This window comes from Xiphophorus couchianus, chromosome 6 (assembly GCF_001444195.1).
Source record: "Xiphophorus couchianus chromosome 6, X_couchianus-1.0, whole genome shotgun sequence".
NCBI lineage: Eukaryota > Metazoa > Chordata > Actinopteri > Cyprinodontiformes > Poeciliidae > Xiphophorus > Xiphophorus couchianus.
The window spans coordinates 24,104,863-24,128,072 of record NC_040233.1 but is presented as its reverse complement, the minus strand read 5'-3'; the positions used below and the strand labels follow the sequence as shown (position 1 = coordinate 24,128,072).

The 23,210-nt window shown below is 38.4% G+C and overlaps 2 protein-coding genes across 2 annotated transcripts; both read right to left on the bottom strand.

Moving 5' to 3' along the window:
• Positions 1-1,988: 1,988 nt before the first annotated feature.
• On the bottom strand, positions 1,989-23,013 carry LOC114146393 (uncharacterized). Its single transcript, XM_028020381.1, has 11 exons — positions 22,631-23,013; positions 21,104-21,962; positions 19,765-19,883; positions 19,464-19,718; positions 17,420-17,995; positions 13,654-14,400; positions 11,297-11,987; positions 7,232-7,554; positions 6,983-7,047; positions 6,497-6,590; positions 1,989-6,119 (listed from the first exon to the last, which is right to left on the bottom strand). Exons 1-11 carry the CDS (start codon positions 22,902-22,904, stop codon positions 5,116-5,118), a joined length of 5,007 nt encoding a protein of 1,668 aa, XP_027876182.1. The 5' UTR covers positions 22,905-23,013; the 3' UTR covers positions 1,989-5,115.
• Positions 8,542-20,348, bottom strand: LOC114146405 (oocyte zinc finger protein XlCOF8.4-like). Its single transcript, XM_028020398.1, has 4 exons — positions 19,464-20,348; positions 17,420-17,995; positions 13,654-14,400; positions 8,542-11,987 (listed from the first exon to the last, which is right to left on the bottom strand). Exons 1-4 carry the CDS (start codon positions 19,699-19,701, stop codon positions 11,233-11,235), a joined length of 2,316 nt encoding a protein of 771 aa, XP_027876199.1. The 5' UTR covers positions 19,702-20,348; the 3' UTR covers positions 8,542-11,232.
• Positions 23,014-23,210: the final 197 nt, after the last annotated feature.

The following is a 23,210-nucleotide window of genomic DNA, read 5'->3' as shown; positions in this document are numbered from 1 at the left end:
ATATGGCAACAAATGCAACAAAAAATAGTGAATAACAATTTATTTGAATTCAACAGTCATCTTCTTTGTTTTGTACACATTTACTGAACTCGGCTCCAATAAAATATTACGTTTTGCTTCTGAGGCATCTCTAATAACTGGAGATGTTGGAGATGTTGTCTTATAAAACTACTTTATTCTTTCTTAAGCGTGTTTTGGGAAAAGTACCAAAAATCATTTTCATGCAGTTGCCATGGTTTCCTCTGAGTCAAAAGTTCTTCAGGTTTGTTTATATTTTCCTTATTTTCACCTCAAAAACTCAAAATCTACCAAATGTTTTTGATGCAGTTTCTAGGAAAACTAGAAACTGGTTTTGAAATAAGATTAAACTAACTTACAGGTAACTTTTCATCAAGATAAGGAGCTTATTTTAAGTAAATAATTCCTTAATATTTTATAAAACGTACTAGTTCCACTGGCAGATTATTTCATCCATAACTGGGAAAGATGTCTTATTATTGGTGACATAATCTGCCAATGTAGTACTAGAACTTTTTAAAACAATATTAAAACAAGTTTCTGTATATCTTGTTGAAAACTTACATGGAAGTTAGTTTTGTCTTTTTCAAGTGTACTAAGTTATTTTAATAGAAACTAAACCAAAACTATTTGGGGTGTGTAAACTCCAGCTTCATCTCGTGGCTCCTTCAGTCTAATTCTGTCTGTTTCGATTATCTTTCTTAGTTTACACCCCGTTGCTTCTTATATAAAATGGGGGGGGGGGGTTTCCATGACGCCTCCATGGCCATAGAAGGTCCTGGGAATTTCACGAGCTGAAAGGAGGAGCTCCAGGTGTCCGAACAAAATGTACTAATTTAGTGAACTTCAAGGCTGCAGCTGTGCTCACTGTAAAGGGAGGCTTGTAACCTCCTCGTGGTTTAGCTCTGATTGCTTCAAGTCTTACAGAAAATATCAGTTTTCCAACGCCTGCGTCACAGAAAAGCCTTATGCATCTTTCTAACAGTTCAGAGCTCTGATGATAACAGCACAGCACTGCAAAACATTTTTCACTTTGGCATTTCTCTGCAGGTGCTGCTGATATTGAATTCCTTGAATGAAAATATATCTTCAGATACTTGAGCTGATTTAAAATGAATCAGCTGCTGGATATGATGAACTGTTTGGAAGAAAAACAAACAGGGATGGTGCGATTCAGATCAGGACATCACAAGTATCAGCATGCAGGATGAAGTCAGACGGTTGTTAGTGGAGAATGTTTTGAAATTGCAGAACATTACTGTACTTGACAGCTGTTGCAATAACCAACAATCAGATCTTCATGTCACTATGGAGAAGGTTTGACTCACTCGTCTCTGCAGAACTGTTTTAGTTCTGCAGAGTTTCCAAACATAAAATATCTCTTCTGGGTCAGATTTAAGTTTGAGATGAGCTTTGAAAACACTGCAAAAACACAAAAAAAGTATTTTTGGTCCAGTTTCTAGTGCTAATATTGTGAAATTATAAACAGTTTAAATAAAATAAAACTAACTTAAAGTAACTTTTTGCCTTGTTTTAAGTCAATAGTGGAATATGCAATAATTTCCAAAGTTGTTGGTATTTTACACAGCTTTTAAAATATACCTAATAATTTAAAACATTCAAGAGTGACAAAAAAGCAGAAAATAGAAATCTACATGGATGAATACTTTTTCCACTGCGTTCTAAATCTACAGCAGTTTTTCTAAGAGTGTTTCTTCGTTCCTGTGAATCCTTTGCGCTCACATCACAATGGCAGCTGCTTCATTTATTTTACAACTTGTTTAGATAAAGTCTGCAAAAGAAGGAAGTGCTGACCAGGACAGATCGTTCCGGGCAAAGCTGAGAAACCTCTGTAGGGTCGAACAAGCAGAGTGTTGCAAGCGCTTCGAGAAAGAGGAGTTTAATTTAAAATGAACAAAACAAAAAGCAAAATATGTCTGAGGCTGATTGAAAACTTGCAGAAATCAAAGTTGGGAATAAGAAAGGTTTTATTAGGCACACCTGTTCAAAATGTGAAGGAAAGGGAGTAAAGAGACTCTGAAGCCAGACAAGCTGCTCTGAGTATTTCAGGAAAAAAAAAATCTACTTTCACACAACCCACCTTTTTAGTTTGGGTTTATAAAATAAGAGAAAATATCCAGTTATGTGGATCAACATGATTGATAGATTTGGTCAGATGAGAAATAGGCAAAGGGCAACTAAAACATCTCTAACATTCAAACGATGGGTCACAGCGCCCTCTGCTGTTCTTTTATTACAAGCTTCAATGAAGTTGTAACATCAGCCCAAACATTTTAAAAAGTTCTGCTTCCCCAATGTTTTCATGTCTACGACAACATATTAGGGCTATTGCACACAGAGATTAAAAAAGGAGTACATTTCTGCCAAAAAAAAAAAAAAATCAGAAATTTTGGGATTAATCTCAGAAAATGTTTAGATTGTAAAATTTCTGAGTGTCTAATTTCAAAGCTAATGCTCTACGTTTTTCATTTACACTTGAGAGTTCTCCCTCATGAGCAGTTAAAACAAGTTTGTATTGTTTCACAGGTATTGTTCAGTGTTTCTCAATAAAATAAGATTGTAACTGTGACGTGTATTGTCACAGTTAAACCCCTGACAATGTCAGTTATTAAAAAAATGGTATCAAAAAGAAATTAAAGATTGGTGATCGGCCAGAAAACTACAATCAGTGCACCTCCAATTAAAAAGTCACTTCAGAAACTCAGAGATCTAAAAATATCTGAAATGTCAACACCATTTTTCCTTTAAATCAGAGTCAACAGTCTGTTCTTCAGGTCTGTTTAATGTAAAACACAAAGGGATTTTGTGGACGTCGGGATGCTGGCATTAAAACCTGAGAAATGCTTCAGGAGGTCTGAACAGAAAGCTCAGGCGTTACAGGGATAAAACACGGAACAACGCATCAGTTTACATCCTAACAGGATGCGGCGCTCGTTTACACGACAGAGTGAAACCGTCTCTGTGCAGGTACAGGTGCATCAACACACCTCTGCTGAAAAGTCAGATAAAGCATTTCAAAGACGACTCACCTGAGAAATTAGAATCAATGTTAGGATGAGGCTTATTTATCAGTCTAAAAGTAACTTTTTAAACTTAATAGTTTTCATTTAGCCCTCAATTATGTATTAATAATGTGTTTTTTATTGATCTGAAGTCAAATTTTAATCTTAAATGTTTTGTTTTCATTAACTTTAAGTGCAAAATCATAATTGATAAAAATATAAGCTTTAAAAACAAAAATCTGTGTCTATTTATGTAAAGGGTTTGAGTTGAGTTACTGAAATAAAGGAGCTTCTCAATAACATCCCTATTTATTGTATGACTGTATTTATGCTTTTCGGAGGAGTGAGTTTTGGTCCAATGGAGCAGAGGTTTGGCACAGACATATCACCAATAGAACGCCATCAAACAGTAAAACACGGTGGAGGCAGCATCATGGTGAGGGTTTACTTAACTTCAGACTGAAATAGATTTTTTGTCAAATTGGAGAAGAATTTTAAAAAACGAGGAATGTGGATGAAATTTGTTCTCACAACCTGATAAAATAGGAGAACTTCTGCAAGTTAAACGGTGCAGGTTGACAAACTGCAACCAAAGAAGTCTGAATGTTGGAACTAAATAAAAAGATCCAGAACATTTTCAATGTTTGTTGGTAACTTTCTTACTCTAATCAGGTTTATTGAAAGTCTAATTTTGTAAATTTTACCTGAAACAAGAAAAAAAAACTTCTAAATATTTTATACGATCTCATTTTTGCAGCAATCTGGCTTCTCAGGCAGGAGTGTGTAACACGTTCCAGATCCGGGGTGTCCAAAGTGTGGCCTAGGGGCCAATTGTGGCCCTTGCATCGATTTTATTCGGCGCTCAACTGCAGTTGAAGATTGATACAAATTTGGCCGGTCAGATGACAGAAAATAAAAGTTTTTATCTGTAATCAGAGTAAAATTATTACCGATAAAATTTCCTTGCAATGAAAAATGTGAAGTGCAGCACAAATTATTAATGTGTTTATATCAAAGCAGCAGAAGTAAGAGTTTTAGTGAAAAGCTCACTTTGCTGAAGCTTTTAGTTTACTTATAAACTTGGCTAAATGTAGCAAACGTATTGAAACAAATTCTGTTCCTATAATTGAGAATACATTTTACTAAATGCCTTTCTTTTAATAGGGCAAACAGGATTTTTTTTTTTTTAATACAACAATATTCCTTTCCTACAAAAAAAAACAAAAATAAACAAAAAAAGTGGACGTTTTAGCCTGATTATAGCTTTTTCTATTTCCATGGCCTCTACGTACTTCTGATTCGATGACACAAGGTTTGGACAGCCCTGTTCTAGATTCTCTGTAACAGTCAAAGGTGGAAGGTTTTGTTTGAGGGTCCCACATCTTTTTTTTTTGTTCTTTTTTTTTGGATTTCTAGCTTCAGACATTTCTCACACAACTCACTCACATTTTTATTATCATAAAACAAAAAGCAGATCCTACGACGGAGTATTAAGGCCATATTAAGACAAAATGTAAAAAATAAAAGAATGAAGGCATAGTAATCTGAGAATAAAGTATTTTGAGAATTAAATCGAAATAATACGAGAAAATTCATAATATTACTAGAATAAAGTTGCACGAGAATAAAAATACAACTTTATTCTGTATAAAGTCTCATACTGACTTCATGATAATGGTGTCGCCATTATGACAATAAACTCATGTTATTAGAGTAAAATTGTACAAGAATAAAATAAATATGAGAAAAAATGCAGGATTTCAAGTCATATTATGGAATAAAGTTGTACAAAATTAAAGTCAAAATAATATACTAATAAAGTCATGATATTATGCCTTTAGTCTTGTAATACTATGACATTATTCTCCTATTATTTTGACTTTATTCTTGTATGAATTTATTTTCATAATATTATAAATTTATTCCCATAAATGTGTTTTTTAAATAATTTTTTAGCATGGCCCTAACACTCTGTCGTAAGCCCAGATGGATTCTGCTCAGTAAAGCAAACAAACAAACAAACAAGCTGTGGTTCATTGGCTTCTTTCATTTGGTTCTGGCAGCCGCCGGCGCCTCAGCTGTAGGTGTGGATGATCCTGTGTCGCTTCAGGTGGTGCATCATAATGAAGGACTTCCCGCACTGCGAGCAGCTGTAGGGTCGCTCGCCGCTGTGTGTGCGCTGGTGCACCCGCAGGCTGCTCTGCTGCGTGAACCGCTTCCCGCACTGTCCGCAGCCGTACGGCTTCTCCCCCGTGTGCGTCCGGTGGTGGATGCTGAGGTGGGACGAGCACTGGAAGCTCTTTCCGCACACGCTGCACCAGAACGTGCGCTTCCTCCTGTGGCTCTGAAGGTGCAGCTTGAACTGGTGCAGGCGGCTGAAGGACTTGCCGCACTGGGAGCAGGCGTAGCCGCGGGAAACAGGGGCGATGGGTTTGTGGGGGGTGTGAGTGTAGAAGCAGCTGGTGGTGAAGGCGTTAGCCGGCTGGGTGGCGTTCACTCCGTCCTCGGCGCCCGCCTCCCTCTGCTGTTCCTCCTGCGGCGGGCCCAGCTGGGCGGCGTGGGAGCTGCTCCGCTGCAGGAACAGCTGCTCCTTCTGCTTGTCCTGCACTCCGGGCTGGAAATGCGACAGCTGCGCGTCCTTCTGATACTCGCCGCCGTACACCCCGTTGCACTGCTCCTGGACGCCAGGCGACTTACTGGTGTTGGATGCCATGTTCGTGGCATCCGAGTGCTCAGAGAAGGAGCTGGAATATTCCTCCACCACGCTGGAGAAATCAGGAAACCCGGTGTCGATTTCATTCCCTTCGATGATCGATGACCAAAGCTGACTTTCCCGCTCGTCCATGGGATAGTCGACAGCGGTGGGAGTCTGCTTCCCCACACGGTGCTGGCATCCGTCCTGTCTGAAGGACAGCTGGTCCTCCTCCTTCTCTGTCTTCACTGTGAACTGGAGGCTGCTGATGTGGACTGGCGGCTGGCCGGAGCTGAACGGGCCGCTGAACTCTGCAGGCTTGAGTCTGGTAACATCTGGATGGATGACCTGCTGGCTCTCCTGAGCAGGATACGGGACAGCATTGCCTGGAAAACAAGACATGAGTCAGCACTTTCTGCCTGCAGAGAGAATAAAGAGAAAGTTAAAGGGGCAAAATTATGCTTTCCAGCAACATAGTGCCATTTTATAGCACAATCAAGTAACTATACTAACTTCAGTTGTTAAAAAAATGCTATATATATCAAATATGTTTTCAGATTTACAAATGTTTAAAACAGATTGTGTAACTTTTTGGACACTCTGAGGCAGTTTGAACATCCATCAAAAAGAGAAATAACGCCCATTTTAAACATGCCAGCTTCTTACAAAACAAATTAGGTGAAAAACATTTTCGTGAGAGTGCCTGAAGCATTATTTTTATCTTTATTTTTCGTTGTGGTTGTGCAAAACCAGGTGTACTCACCAATGGCTGCAGCAGAATCACTGATCCACAGCGCCTCATCTGGACTTTCTTCCTTAATTGTGAAGGAAACACTGGACCCTTCAATCTGAGGAAACTACAACAACAAAACAAGCTGTTAACATCTGTAATATGTTGTTGTTGTTGTTGTGAATTACTAGTTTTAAGAAGATTTTAAAAAAATGAAGATTTATTTTATGCTTGTGGCTGCTTATTTGTTTAATCATCTGGGCCTGAATCAGATTGTTTATATTCACTACATAGGTGCATTGAATTATTATATAGAGATATGTTTCAATTGGAAATCTAACTTAACATGATTTTAATAAACTGAGCTGAATTTAAAATACTTTACAACAATCCAGGTTGTTCACATTGGGGATTTTTTTTTGTTGTCTAGGCCCTTTTAGTTAATTCCAGCCTTTATACATGTGTATTTCGCTAAAGAACAACATCAAAGTTTCGAAAAACAAAAAAAGAAACACTTACCTTTAAGTCTCTAGTGGGATGTGAAACGTTTCTTCCTAAATCAGTTCCTCGATCCATGTAGTTTTCTAGATGAAAATAAATGATTTTGTTATTAAAATTAGGCCACAGGTAGAACAAAAACACATATATTTCAAGAAAATTCAATTGAGTGCAAAGATTTTACAAAAATGTTTTATCTTAACAGGCTAATGAAGTGATGCTACTGATGAACTCGTGCATTGAAGGAAACAAAACAGCTGAGCATCTTACCGAATCCCCGCTGCAGCTGCGCATTCTTGCTCTCCATCAGCAGCAGCTTCCTCTTCAGCATCTCATTCTCGCTTTGTTTGCGGGATATTTCCAGATGCAAGAAGGCACATTTGTCATCCACCAGCTTGGAGATTTGTGCCACTGCTGCCTTCACCAGGACCTCCATTATGGAGGATAACTGTGTCTGGAAGGGAACGCACGAAGCCATGTTCACGGGTTTAATGTTGGAAGCAGGTAAAAAAAAAAGGTGTAAGTTCCTCCGTTTTTCCACAATGTATCGGTAAATTACTGAAAACAAAACATAAGACGACGTGATAGACAAGCTTTACATCCCTGCGTGTTTGTGGCAGCTAGCTTAGAGCTTTCTTCCGTGTGGTGGAGAGCTCTGCCGTAAATACATGAGTAAGAGCGCACTCGAACTTACCGCTAGAGGAAAAGGAAGTTTCCACCACTTTTACTGTCGTTAAGTCAGTTAACGACGCTGTAGTTTACTCTTGATACAGCAGTCCAGAAAAAGGGCAATATCTGAGCTTTTTTTGATAAGCGGTTCCAAAATGTAGGGTCAGGGAACTCTTTGTGGGACAGTAAACGCCAAGGAACGGGTCCTGACACGCTTCTGCTTTCTATTCCCTACTATATTCACTTGTATTTGAATCAACTTAAAAGGAGTGCAGGGTTTTCAGTGTATGTTAAAAGATATTATATGATATATATTTTATATAAATATATTTCCCTCGTTATTTTGCCCATGCATTCAAATGCTACAGGAACATGTTCCCACCATTTGCCGTATAGTAGTGTGTGTGCGCCATTAACCATTTGAGATACAGTAATGTGAATAAGTACAAATATTCTGGTTTTGCTATATTTTTGTCTCACTTTAATCACATTTTAACATCAAAGAAAGATAAGCTGGATAAATACAAAATGTAGTTTGAAAATGATAAATAGAGAATGTGAATAAAACAAATTTGCAGAGTTTTAGGAAAATGTTTGATGAGTCCCTGGAGTGTTTTAGAGCTTTTTTGATATATTGTGAAACTAGACATGTTAAAAAATTTGCTTTGATTTTCTGCTAAAAATGTAGAAAAAATATGTAAATGCTCTTTTACTTTTTACTACTCAATTTTGGAAAAGAGTGTGAGATGTTTTGATGTAACTTTTAAAAAAAGTTTCCTTATAATTACAAAAACAATACATACAAGAAAGTAAAATAAGTTCTATAACATGAATTCAGTTTAGAAAAAATGGGAAGGTGTAACACAAAATCAGGAACAATAATTTGTCCAAACCTATAGAACCACACAAACTTCAGAAATCATCTGATGTTTATTTACAAAATACAAAAAGACATAAAATTGACCATAATCATTCTTACTCAACATATTCAACTAACACAAATGATTATCATTGTCATTGCCATGTAAAGACAGTAACTGATCTCATCAGATGTTAACAAAATACAAAATAAGAAATGAGGAAGCATTACAGTTATAAGAGACAATAACACTAAAGAGGCAGACTATGGAATCCGTTGCTATTTAAATAATTTTTGTACCTTTATTTTACCAGAAAATAACAACTTTAACTGTCACCTGGTACAAACAAAAATCTTTCATATCAGTCAGATAAAATTGTGTTTGTTTGATCAAAGTTTGACTCTAATCTCAAAATTCTGACTTTTTTTGACAGAATTCTGAAAGAATTAATCTCATAATTCTGAAATTAAAGTCAGAATTCTGGTGAGAAAACATTAATCGTCCATTTAAATGTGCAAAGTGTAAATATAATGCTGTATTCATGCCGTATGCATACAAAATATCTCCACAGTTCAAAAACAGCATTTAGTCTTCATTTTCACATTGATCGAAGCCTTAAAACATAACCTTACTTTTCTATTATTACAGGTTTACGACATGATGTTTCCATGGAAACGAATTTAGCAACCTTGGTACATATTTACTGAATAAAGTAAGACAAACAGGATTATCTGCTTTTCTTAGTTGGACAGACTTTCACCGGAAGGTAACTTGAATAAAAAAATGTTTTACCTTAAAAGTTTATAATATAAATACTTATTTCAACACCAGTTTAAAATATGGAGAAACCTGAAATCTGATTCACCAGAAATGGGCTTTACTGTGTTTTTTAACAATACAAACACTGATTTGATTTCAGTAAGGATGCCAAGTAAACATGTAAATTCATTGCAAATTAAATTACACACTCCCAAGGTTGTTTAATATCAGGACAATCCGGTTAGTTTCACGTATTAAAATAGTTTAAATATAACCTAAACCAACAATAACACACATTCTGTATTGTTAATATTTAATAAACAAAGATGAAGCCAAAATAAAAAAGTGTAGAAAAATGCACACACTTACATAACGGTAATTTAGGGTGTTTTCAAACCTGATAGTCCAGTAGATGTTTGATTGGGGGCCAAAGTTGCAACATTTGTTACATTTCCAGCTGATGTGGTTTGCTTTCACACTGCACTGTCAACCAAACCAAACCCTAAGAGAACCTGTTCTTCTCTTCACCTGTAGGGGTGCTACACCTAGAACAACTGAAGGAAACAACGCAAAAACCTCTGAAGAAGACACTGAATGCAATTTCCTTTTTTAGAAAATGTAAACAAAAATGGAGTAGCGTCAGATTTTAGAGGTTGTATGATTTCTCTTTTGTCTTTGTCTATCGCTAGACTCTCATGTTAGTTTTGACTGCATTTACCCAGAATGCTCTGCGCTGTAGTTCACTTCCTGCTTTTGGAGCAGACTCCAGTCTGCTTGGCGTTCACATATTCATTTGAACTGCACCAGAGTTCACTTCAACCGAACCATAGATCTAGATTTTTAGGCGGATAAGAATCAACACCTCCGCAAACAAACTAGACTATCTAAGCAAACAAGCTAGAATTAGATTAAAGAGGACTAAACAGGACTGGTGTGAACGCACCCTTAAAGACACCAGTTGAACCAACAGTTGTGTTTTTGAACAGTGGGAGGAAGCTGGAATACACAGAAAGTTGCTTTCTCTCAAAGAAGAAAGCTTAATTTAGTCTGTTTCTAACCAAACTGTAATAATTAAACTTTAATATTGAACACTGAAACTGATCTGGAGTTGGATTTTTGTCATTTTTTTGATCATTGAACATTTGGACTTGTGGGTGATTCTGTAGGGACGTCCACTCCTGGGAAGACTTGCAGATGTAAATAATCGTGTTCTCTCCGGATTGATCAACTACAAATTTCCAAGCAGCAATTGCCTCTCAAAGGTCATTACTGATGTCTTTCCTGCCTCACACTGTATTAGCACATGCACACACACACGCACCCCCCCACGCTCACACACACAATTACAGAGCAGCAAACTGCCAAACACTTGCTGAAAACCAAGCAATCAAGTGTAGTTGATTAGCACCACTTGGCTTTAACTTTGTTTAGTTTCTACATGAAGCTTTTTTCATTTGTAAGATGGCTTCATCTTTGTTTTAAAAATAACACTAAAAATGTTTTTGTAAACTTAAGGGTACATAAATGGAAGGGGGAGAAAATAAAATTTTTTATTATGCCCTTATACATAAAGTTCTGTAGTTGAGAGAAGGTGTACTTTCCTTTTGTCACAGCTGTGCAATGGGCTCATATTTCAGGGAATCTGTTTTCTTTCATAATTATTTTAGGAATATGGTCTCAAGTAATAAGCAGATGATTCAAATGTGATTTTGTTTCACCAAAGCTCTACATTTCCAGAAGGTTTCTTGGAAATGAACAGATTTTTTTTCTTAATTTTACCAACAGACAAAAATCTGAAATTATGTTGGTAAACAGGAGGTATTAATAATTCTTTATGTTTCCTTTGATTTTTCTTTATAAAAAATATACAGTTAAAGTGACAAAAATGTGGCTAATAAGTAAAATTAATGTTTTATCTTTTTTTTCTTGCAGCTAAAAACAGTGAAAGACAGTGAAAATGTACCAAATATAAAACTGCCATATTTATTTAGCATGTAGCTTAAGGTGCAGCTTCAGGATGCTCAGCTGGTTGAAAGTTTTTCCACACATCTCGCAGCTCAACGGCTGCTCTGGGAGTTTCTCACACTGATGCTCCTGGAAAATATGGAAACTGTCAAAGCTTTGCCCACAGCTGGAGCAGATGTAGTTCTGTCTGGCGGGGTCTGTGCTGCAGCTCTCCTCGAAGCTGTCCGATGCTTTCAGGGTAAACTCGTAGACGCCATCTTGGTTCACGCCGTCGCCGCTCTCCAAGCAGAAATCCCTTCCAGCCAGATCGTGACTTACATTTGAAGTCCTTTGCTGCAATCCCACAGCCGAAAATTGATCCTCCTTTACTTTGTTGTCTATAAAAGCCAAATCCTTTGAGGTGCAGCCCTGCTGCTCACTGGCTCCCCCTGCAGGAGAACTGAGGTGGTACTTCACGTCTTGTAAAAGTACACAGACTGGTTGATCTGGGCTGTCGATGCTTTCCTCCACTGCAGACGTCCACAGTAAACTTTTGTCTGCTGCTGCGGCTCTGTTGTCCGTCCCCACCTGAGACACGGAGAGGAAGTTTTCGTCGCTGGGCTCCAGCTTCACCGCCAGCGGCTCCTCCTTAATGGAGTGAGCGTACGCCGGGGCGGGAAACGGCTCATCCGCAGCTGTTGGCCCGTTACTGGTTTCCATGTAACTCTCCATCAGCTGATTGTCGGACACCGAGAACATCAGGTGATGGGCCTCCAGCATGTCTGTCGTCGTCCCTTTATGATAAAAAATAAAATTTAATTAAAAATTAGCATAAAATCATGTTCTGGATTTTTTTTTTTTTAAACAGAAAAGTGTTCTTTTATCTGGATTTGTAGACTTTTCTCACAGTAAATTTCAAAATGGCTCACACACCTAACTGGTATTTTATTCTGTTTGTGTTTATTGGTCTGTTATTTCTTGTGCAAATGTTTTCTTTTGTTGATGTTTTTGCTTCTTTTAATAGAACTATGTGTACTGTCCTGTGAATTATGGTGTTTTGTTCACAGCACAAAAGCTGGGAAAAGCCAGTAAATTTAGCCACTGTGCTAATTCCTGAATATTTACAGTAAATATTCAGTTCCAGTTTTTTGGCAAAGTAAATTTCTGCCAAAAATTTTTTTAAATAATGTGGTAAAGTTGATTAACATGCACTGTCCTAATCAAATAAACTAAAGTCTGTTGTTTAACGTTATAAAATATAAGCCAACCTTTTATTTAAATTATGCAGATCAACAACGCATTGACACATTAGAAATAATAAATATTCATTACATTGGAAAAAATCCAAACAAATCATGTTGCATAAAAGAACCTTAAAAGTGGACATGCAAACCCATTGTAGCATATTATTTTAGCTGCTCTAGAGAAGGACAAGAGTTTTTAAATCCCATAATAGGAGCATTTTTTTTAAATTTTCAAATTTTAGATGCCAGCACGTAAACCTTCCAGTGTTTTCCATCATGTAAAGAGCCTTGGTGTCATCTTTGGCCAGGACATGTCCTTTAAATCCAACATTAAACAGGTTTCTAGGACATCTTTCTTGCACCTGCGCACTATTGCCAAAATTAGGACTGTGATTCCCCCCAGAGTCCTGCAGGGAAACTAGTCCATGCATTTATTACTTCTAGGCTGGACTACTGAGTATCTTTACCACCAAAGGAAACAGTAAAAAAAAAAGAAAGTCCCTCGAATGTTTCAAAAATACTGATGTGAGAATTTAAAAGGAAAACACTTTAAAAACTTTAATCATATTTATTTTTTTTCCTCTTTGTTGGGACCCAGTTTAATCCAGGCTAAAATTAAAATGATTATTCTTACATATAAAACTCTTAATAATCCAGGTCCATCATCGATTAGAGGTCTGATTGGTCCTTATCGCTGTTGTGTCCATTTTTATTTGCTTTCTTGAGAAAATCAACTCTTTTGATCAGCCTTCACATCCATCTATAGTTTCAATAATAAAACTAAATTGAAAATTCCTACCCTAAGCCCAACCCTCCTTCCAATCCTAATTCTAACGGTGCGTTCACACCAGACGCGTTTTGAGAGTCAGGCGCGCCGGATCACACCTGGAGGCGTGTCGAGGACCCACTGCGGCGCATTTTGAACCGTTTGATGCATCAAACGGGTCCATCTTTGAATGTAATGTATTTGAATGCATCATTATGCCTTTTCCATTATATTACTTGAAAACGGTCTCAACACAACAATGTTATTGTTTTTCACAATAACTTCTGGGACAATTTAATGTTCAGTAAAATTTGTCGTCATGACAGGCCTAGAAATAGTTCTAGAAAATATTAGAATTTCTAATTAACAAAAACAATACATTCCAGATAAAAAAAAGTTTATTCTTAAAGAAGAAGAGCTTCAGTTACGTCCAATCTGTTGAAATCCTACCGTTTCTGTGAGTCTTCATGTGACCTTTGAGGCTGCTCTTCTGGTTGAAGCACCTCCTGCAGATATGGCAGCCGTACGGTTTCTCCCCAGTATGAATCCGCAGGTGTCTCTCCAGGTGTCCGGCTCGCTCAAACACCTTCCCGCAGTAGGTGCACACAAAGCATTTCTTTGGTTTCAGAACTCGAAACGGACGGTTTTTCCTCTCGCTGAGGTGGTTCGAGGCCTCTGTCGCGTCTCGCAAGTCGGGGTTACTGGAGATGATGACCGACCCTGAACACCCATAAGGCGTCTGAGGGACAGTGGAGGTTTTCAGCTGCCCGTACATTTTTCCTTGGACGGAAAAGTTGCTATAGGAAGTTTCCTCTGGTGGCTGGAGTAACTGAGTAATGGCAGGGAAGGAAGACATGTTCTGCGACGAGCTGTTTAGAAACTCTGTCGGATTGTTCTGTAACCTGGATGCCCACAGTTGGCTGCCTTGATCCACTGATGTTACGTTTTCACCCATGTTGTCAGCTCTGTTTGTTGCCTGATTGTTTTCCACATGAAGCTGCGGTTGAGTAATATTTTCCTCGACAGGCTCAGATTTTACCTGCACGGATGATGGCAGAACTTCTTCAGACTTTGTTTGGTTATCATCGGCCTTCACCTGGCTAACCTCTTCAGGCCGATGCTGTTCCATACATGGATTCACCTGTGGGATTGGGATTTGTTGGCTCATCTGGACCTCTCCTGGTCTCGTCTGAAGACCTGAAGCACAAAAATAAAAAATAAAATCAAAACTTTTACTAACACTTATTGTAAGTTAATAAAATGACTGACTGTGCCGTTTAGACGTCTACCTAAAAATGAATCCTTTCGACATCAAAATAAAATTACGAGGATGTAAAAAAAGTGCCATCAAACATTCTGACGCTGTTTGTCAATTAACCGAATCTTGCAGTTTCACCATCATGAGACACTTTTCTCAATCCAGTCTAGATTGATTAATTTCTATCAACAGATTGCTTTTTTGTGTGCCTTATTTTGATTTGTATATCAACTCATCACAGTTAAAACTAGACTTTATTGATTTATTCCAGAAAGATTCAAAGTATAAAACACTTCAGAAAGAAAATAGTTGCGCCCCTCCTGGGCACCAGTTATATTTAATGATTTTTTGGATATCTTGACCGATTGCAAAAATATTCAGGTGCAGATCTACAAAACTGACAGCAGCAAATGATTAAAGCCAATATAATTATTGAGAGGACTTCAGATTCTAAAGTCATCTACTACAAGAGAAGAAAAACGAATGGAAAATGTTAAATATGTTTAACAGGTTAAAAGTTAAAGTAAGCCAATACAAGCATTGATCCAACAGGTCATGATAAATGTACGACATGGCGAGTCCTACAGTAGATCCCCACCTCCTCCTGATAAGAAACAAAACAATATTTGCTTAAGGCTGCACCTTAGAAAAACAACAAAAGCTCTGGGAAACACTGCAGAGGCAACTTGAGTCTGGTCTGAAAATATACGGGCTTAGCAGAACTAGAGATGTTTGTCCATGTGGGCTGCATATAAATTCATTTTTACAGATTTGGTGGTTCAGAAAAATCTTAATTAAATGTTTTTAACATGTAAAACTTCTAAAATCCTCCTTTTTAAAAATCTACTGAATTGTAAAGGATTTCTGACTCCTAAACAGAACTTAGAAATGGAGGAAGTAACTTCATAACACAACTGAGAAAGAATCAAAGTTTTTTTGTGATTTGTGCATGCATAAATATTATAGACAGACATATATATATATATATATATATATATATATATATATATATATATATATATATAATTGGTGCTTTAATCTTCACAACAAGCACTATCTTAAAATAAAGACTTGAAAGTGACTGGAAAGGTTTGCAATTTTGTCTTAGGAAAATCTACCAGATGCACTTTTGCTGCATATTATGAGTCAAAGTCAGAGACTTTCACCTAAACGTCTCATCAAAACACTAAAATATTTAGACCGGTCTAGACTAGACATAAGCGACACACTGGGTTTTTCGTTTTTGAGTCTAAAATTAGGAGGCAAGTTAGAACTGCTCCACATCTTAAATGTGCTTCAAACAGAGAGGAAAGTCTCAGTTTTCCAGTTAAATATAAATGCAGCATGCTGGCAGAGGTTTAGTGAACCAGCCATACAGAAATACGTAATCCTCCCTAATGCAGTAAATCAGGCTCTTAACTTTTTTTTTTTTATATCTTATTCCTCGTATCAAAGAGAAAACTGCCTGAGTGAGCTCTCACTGCAACGTGACAGTTTACATCAAAATCAGAGGAAAAGGAAACTGAAAAAAACCCAAAACATCCAATTGTTACACAAACTCCTTCCGTCTTCCAGTGAGGGAAGATATGACTTTGTTTTTTTCTACTAAAGTGTTTCCAGAGCTGGTGATAACTGGTTCTACACAAACAACCCAGCAAAGAGCCGGTTGGTTTTTCCGCGGCCACAGAGCCAACACAAAGCCACATCATTACATCATTTTGAAGGGCCTCTCCATGTTTGATCCTCCCACTGGTGAACACTGAGTTTCTGCAGGGGCCACAGTGCAGGGAGACAAATTATGGTAAAGCAGACGGGTTTAGAAACAACAGCTCAACGTCTGGATGATGTTTGAAAAATGAGCTGCCCACTGTAGCAGGATTAGGACTGGAGAAATAAATCAAAAACAAAATATATCATGGCAGACAATCAGCTCAATATTTAGAATATCTACTGAACTCCCATCCAAAACTGCAAAGCATTCTGGGAGATGTAGGCAGAGGAAAGTCTGTAGCCGCTCAACCTAAGCAAGATTGCCGGCATCAACTAACTCACTCTCTTTTTGGCTACCTAGCAACTCACAAATTCTTGGGTTACCTAGCAACAACCTGTTGAGTAACTTGCGCAGCAGCAGTTTAAGACAAATCAGGCTCTTTATTTGGATGGAATAAAAACTGTGGATATAACGGTCACGCCAAAAACGTAGCTGTATTTCAGATCTTTATAACAAAAACAAGAAAGGCTTATATCATGATACGTTTCTCAGCCATATCGTCCAGTACTAAGCAGGATTTATAAATATTGATCAAATATGAAACTGTGTTGATAGAGTGATAAACAGTACCAGGAAATGGCCAATGTGTTTACATTATTTATTGCAACTGGGGATGTTAAAACAAAGATGATGAGAGACAGTAGCTGCGTTTCCACTGACCATGAAGTTACACAAGCTGGAATTACAAAATTAGATTAGCCTAATGGAAACGCAAATTTAAAAAAAGACGTTCTTTGATAAAAAGTTTTTACGTTTGAATAACGTGGTTTTCCTGGACTTGGAGAAATGTTCCCTAATTTCAAAACTTTGGCCAAAGTGGTGCTAAAGCTCAAGATAAGAGGAGAGAGTGAACTGAGAGGAAAACACAGCCAGAGAGATTTAAAATAACAATATGACATGGCTTTCTGTTAACCCTGTGGCTTATTTTTAATTTCCTTTTGGGATCAATAAAGTATATTTGAATTTGAATTGAATTTGGCTGTGGAAAATCAAACTGGCTTCTAACTGTTGTAACTGTTTGTGAAACCAGTCTATAGAAAATAACATGACCAAACTAGTGATAAAACAGCACTGTGTGTAACTCAGCTGTGATTGCATTGTTTGTTTTTTTCATGTTATACCCCTTACTGGGTAAAAAGGAACTAACAAAGGAAATTTACTTGCGTTCAAAGTACGGTTATACTTGCCTCTTCTGTGAATCTTCATGTGCTCCTTAAGGCTGCACTTCTGGTTGAACCGCCGTCCGCAGATCTCGCAGCGATACGGTTTCTCACCCGTGTGAATCCTCTTGTGTCTCTCCAGGTGTCCGGCTCGCTCGAAGCACTTGCCGCAGTACGGACAAATGAAACCTTTCTTGAACATCAGCCTCTTCACCGTCCGCCTGCGCACAGTGTTCCTGTACTGGTTGTAACCCAGCAGGCCGCGGCTGAAGGGGCTCTGTGGAAACCCGCCGGAGCTGCTGCAGGACAGAACAAGCCCGCCATCCAACGAAGGCTCGGAGAGACACGACAAGGAGTTTTGACCTAGAGTTAAGTATTCAGAGCTGCTGCCTCCAGCCTCCTTCGGCACCCCTGGCCTCCACTGCCCACCTCCATACAGAGACCCTTCAACTGGCCTGTCCAGCTGTCCTCTGCTGTCCTCGTTTCCCTCCTTCACAAGTTCACCTTTATTTTGTGCTTCAGGTACAGATGACATGCTATGGTTTTCCACAGAGGGAACCTTCTCAACCAAGATCTTCTCATCTCCAACACCCCTCTGACTTTCTGTGGAAAAGACGGGAACCTTTATTAAAATTCACAAACCCAAAACAGTTAGCTGGATGATGACGATGCAAAACAATAACGGTGTAACAAGACCTTGCGATATTGAAGCATCACAATATTTCTCGTGTGAGGTAAATGCTATCTCATGAGCACTAGCCACCTGCGGCCACTATGACTTTACCAGAAGACGTTTGAACAGAACCACACTTAAATCATTAGTTTGGCAGCATTTTGGGTTTCCAAATGCAACAGAGTGACAGACAAGACACGATAAATGTGCAAGTATTCCAAGATGTTTAGATGCAAAACGAGGTAGAAAGCATTGCTATAGCAACCGCTGGATGGATTTTTAACGGTACGTTAAGCTACATAAAAATCACAACACTATCAGCTGCAACTGGTGAAATGTCACATAGTAGACTATGGTCTGAAAAGATGAAAATAAATCAGAAAATGAAGGATCAGTATGTTAAATTTGTTGCAAAATTTATGAAAATAAAGGCTTTTTGGAGCATAAATTTGATCTTTGAAGTTTTCCTGACGATAATATTAAAATCTCATACAGTCTTGTTCTCATAAAATCGGTATTGTGTCTCGTCTTGTGAGTTTTAGGAATTTTGCACCCCTACAAAACAAATATTATCCTCATTCCTGGTCTATTGTGACATTATGTTGCAATAATCCAGAATTTGTCCGAATTTGAGTTATATTTTGGAATAACCTGGTCTACTGCAGTTATATGATGAGTTTTAGGGTTATTAGGATTTTGATGAATATGGTGCAACAATTAATCTGGTGTATTCTTCGCTGCCATGGTATCTGAATGTAGAAGTGGCCATTTATTGTATCGTTTATCATTTATTGTGATAAAATTTTGATTCACATCCAATTAATGATGTCTAAAACCTTTAAAGCTGTCCATATTGTTGGAATTGTTATTTTTACTTCAGTGTTTTTTCAATGAAAGTAGTATCAATAAATAGGAAGATATGATTAAATGCAGTTACTATGTGCAGATAAATGATAAAAATCACACTTCTTTATGTGATAAAGCATAATGACCCTACCAATACAGTCAGAGAAACTATGGATGAAAGCATCTTTGAGTGCTAAAATGGCATAGTCAAAGTCCAGGCCTCAATCCGAATGAGAATCTGAGGCAAGACTTGAAAACTGCAGTTCACAGGTGCTGATTTTGCGAAGAAAAATGTGCAATTCCTCAATTCTATGTAATCCAAATGAAATACATGGAAGCTTTTAAAATTAATGGGACACTCGGTGAAACGAGAACATCTTGACCCAGAAATGTAAATAAAAAACGGAGAATGTTTCGTTTCAACCTGATTGTAGCTTATTTAGAAATCATTCGCAGCTCTGTAGTGTGTTTGTGATTGTGTTTCTGTCACAAGCGGACATCTTAGTGTTTTTTTGTTTGTTTGTTTTTTGGGTTTTTTCTTCTGTCGCTCACCGTCTCCTCCGCGGTGCTCCAGCCGGTGGGTCTCCGCCTGCCGCGCCGCCCGCAGCTCTCCATGCAGGACCTCCATGCTGCTCTTCAGCCTCTCGATCTCATCCTCCCGCTGGCACATCTCCAGCCGCAGCACCACCATGCCGTCCTCCACAACTTTGAAGATCTCTGCCACAGCTGCTTTGGCCAGGGCATCAACCACGGAGGCGATCTGGGAGCGCAGAGCCACGCCGTTCAACATGATGATCCAGCCAGTCCCTGAAAAATTTGTGTATACTTTAAAAAACCAGGAGGGCGGAGGAACCGTTGGGCTTCAGCGGGTCTCCGGCTGGCGGTAACAGACAGTTAGTTAGGCCCGCTGAGCGCTCACACGCTGCATTTCTTTCCATTTGCTCTGTGGTGTTTATGAAGCCACATTTTAAGCTAGCAACAGTTAATTGGTGCCGTAAGAAGACATAAACAACGCAAGCCCTTGTTTTACGGAAGTGATGACATAAAAAAAAAAAAAAATACCGTAATACGTGGAAGAAAGGCGCAGGTTCTTCTAAACTACCTTAGGTCAGGAATCGCTAAAACGCCGTCATCTTAGCAACCAATCCCAGAGCATCCCAGAATTGTAATGACCAATCGCAGAACAGCATCTTTTCTTTTAATTAACATTATTTGATTTTGAATACATTTTTTTTCACAATCATGTTTTAAAATTCCACAAAAATAGACTAATATGTAATTATGTCAGTGATTAAAGTTGATATCCAGTCAACTATATAACAAAATAAAAGTTATAAAGCACTTTATGAGAATTTTGACAAATTTTATGCTCTTATTTTTTTTGTCTTAATCCATAATCTTATTTTTTCTCCAGTATCATTTACAAACTATTATTTCAAAGTGTAGATAGGAAACAATTATCCCGTAATTTTTGAGATACTTTCAATTAATTGTAAATAATTTGTAATTATGGGTAGGATAAGTTAACTATAAAATAAAAGTTTTATTAAATTTCCATGTAATTTTTGTAATTCAATTCAAAAAGATTTATTCTACAAAGAGTGATAAAGTTCAAGTATTTTTTAATTGATTATTTTGACAAATATCAAAGAATAAAACTCAAAAATTCTGTTTTGCAGAAAATTTTAATATTACCACTTAAAAAAAGATGGTGATCTCACATCTTTCCCATTTAATTCAAACATAATTTTGAATAAAATGAACTGCCATGATTGATGCAACTCAGCAGAAACATCCAAACATGTAACTGATAATAAATATTAGAGGAAAAACAACAAAAACTCAGAAAAAAAAGTCTATACTGAGAAAAAAAACACTAAGGAAAAAGTTGTACGAAGCACAAAATGTTTTTATTGAAATACGCGTAAGTTTAAAGCCATTAATGGGTGACATCCAGACAAAACAACATTTGCCTTTATTAGATTTGCTTAAAACACAAGATAAACATTTTAAAAATCCCTTTTATCTAAAATAAATCAGCATTTTGCTCAACATCCAAACATATTTTTTAAACAGCTGGAGATTTATTATCCATGCTTTAATCTGAATCACATTTTTGCCTTTGTTGTGGATTATTACGATTAATAAATACATCTTTCCGTTTGATGCAACGGTTCAAACACTATTGGTGCTACCGTCCACGCAGGTGGATCACCTGGTGGATTTTGAGGTTTCCCAGCACGGTGAAGCTCTTCCCGCACTGCCTGCAGCTGAACGGTTTCAGCCCGCTGTGGAAGCGCTCGTGTCTCAGGCAGTTGTCCTGCCTGGAGAACTTCTTCCCGCAGATGCTGCAGCTGAACGGCCTCTCCCCCGTGTGGACCCGCTGGTGCGTCTTCAGCCGGGTCTTCTGTGTGAACGACTTCCCACACTCGAGGCACCTGAAAGGTTTGGAGGCCTGGTGGGTGCTCTTGTGCTCCTCCAGCTGAGACAAGCGGAGGAAACTCTTGTTGCACACCGAGCAGATGTAGACGCTCTGATTCCCTCGCCACATGGTCATAAGCCGTTTTGGTCTGCAGATCATTTTCCTGTTGATAATCTCTTCATTTGATCCAGAGGATTCTGCCTGTGTATAAAGTGAAGCTGCTGACGGGCCTCCAGACTCCATACAATCATCCCGAACGACACCAGGAAGCAAATCGTCTTTATAGACAGACTCAACAAGCACAGAGAGCTCTTCTTTCACCGGTACATTAAAGCAAACATCTTCTCCTTCCTTTCCTGAAGGTAAATATGTACTTCGCATGTCATTAGATGGAAACATCTGTGATTGCTCCTGAACTGCAACAGAGCCTTTCTCAAACACTCCACAAGCCGGCCAGATGGGGTCGCCTCGATCCGGTGCGTCCGTTGCTGCATGCTCGGTTGTTTCATCAAACCGAAGTTCACCTTCTGGCTCTTGCTTCACATCAGGACTGATGTGAGTCTCGCAGAATGAATCAGCAGTTTTTAGTTCAGGATAATCCCCGTCAATTTCAGGATGCTTCTCCTTATCTGCAGCCAAAAGAAAACAATAGCATGATGCTTACTATCTGAACATGTTCAAAACAATAAGTCCAGCAGAACCTTCGCCTACGTTCACACAGCAGGTCTTCATTTTCAGATTAGACTTTTTGCTGAAATCTGATTGTATTCATATACCAACTGTAAAGTACGGAGGTGGAAGTGTTATGTTTTGGGAATGCTTTGCATATGCTTGTTGTAATAAGCAATAAAACAATTAATCGCATGATAAATGAAAATGATTATTGCGCTAATTTATGATATTATCTTTTATTGCAATAACTTCTGGGAATATAAATATCATCCTGCAAAATGTGCTATTGTGACTTTGCAGCAACAGTACCTGCCCAGCTCAACAACACTGAATCCACCCCATGTTTTATCATCAATCATGCAAGAACTTCCTCAAGCATCTCACATCTCTAAACGAGGGAAGGACAAACTTTACTCAGACCGACAAGAAGAGTTTCGCCTTTAATCTCCAATATGTGTAATTATTAAAATAATGAAACACGACATAGCTTTAGACGAATTTAACGGGAATTTAAAACAATTATTTTACTTAATGTACTTTTAAGGTAGAAGTTATGAAGACCTTGTTAATCAGTTATCAGTCTGAATTGAAGACATTTTGAATGCAGTTTGGTGTCTCCTCTCACCTCTCCACGGTTCCTGACCCGCCGCTGCTGCGGTCTGCACCTGTTTCTCGGCTGTAGCTCGCCTTGCAGCCGCTTCCTGAGCTTTCCGGAGCTCAGCCTCCGTCCTCTTCAGCTTACTCCGGAGCTCCTGGATCTCACCGTCCCTCCTGCTCACCTCCAGCCGCAGAGCCACGCTCCCCTCCTCCACCAGCATCGTTATTTCTGCCACCGCAGCTTTGGCCAGAACATCCATGATGGCGGCCACCTGCGTACTGAAAGCTGAGGGAAAAGACATCCCGCTGGAAGAGTTTAAAAAACTCAACAGAAGTGAAGTTTTGGCTTCCTGTGAAGATGAGAATCAGAGTCCCGTCTGTTTTATTTTGATTTACTTCCGGTAAATTCGAAGCCGGAAGTGAGGTAGACATCAGTAACCGTAAAGCCTCTAATATAAGCGAAATGTTCGAATCCCTCGCTGTACTTCATGGCATCGTTGACCTAAAATTATCTCTTTATTAGACATACGTGAATGTCTATCTAAACGTCCATGTGGTTTCCAGTACAAGGTAATAACATCTAGTGTTTTCTAAAAAGAACATAATGC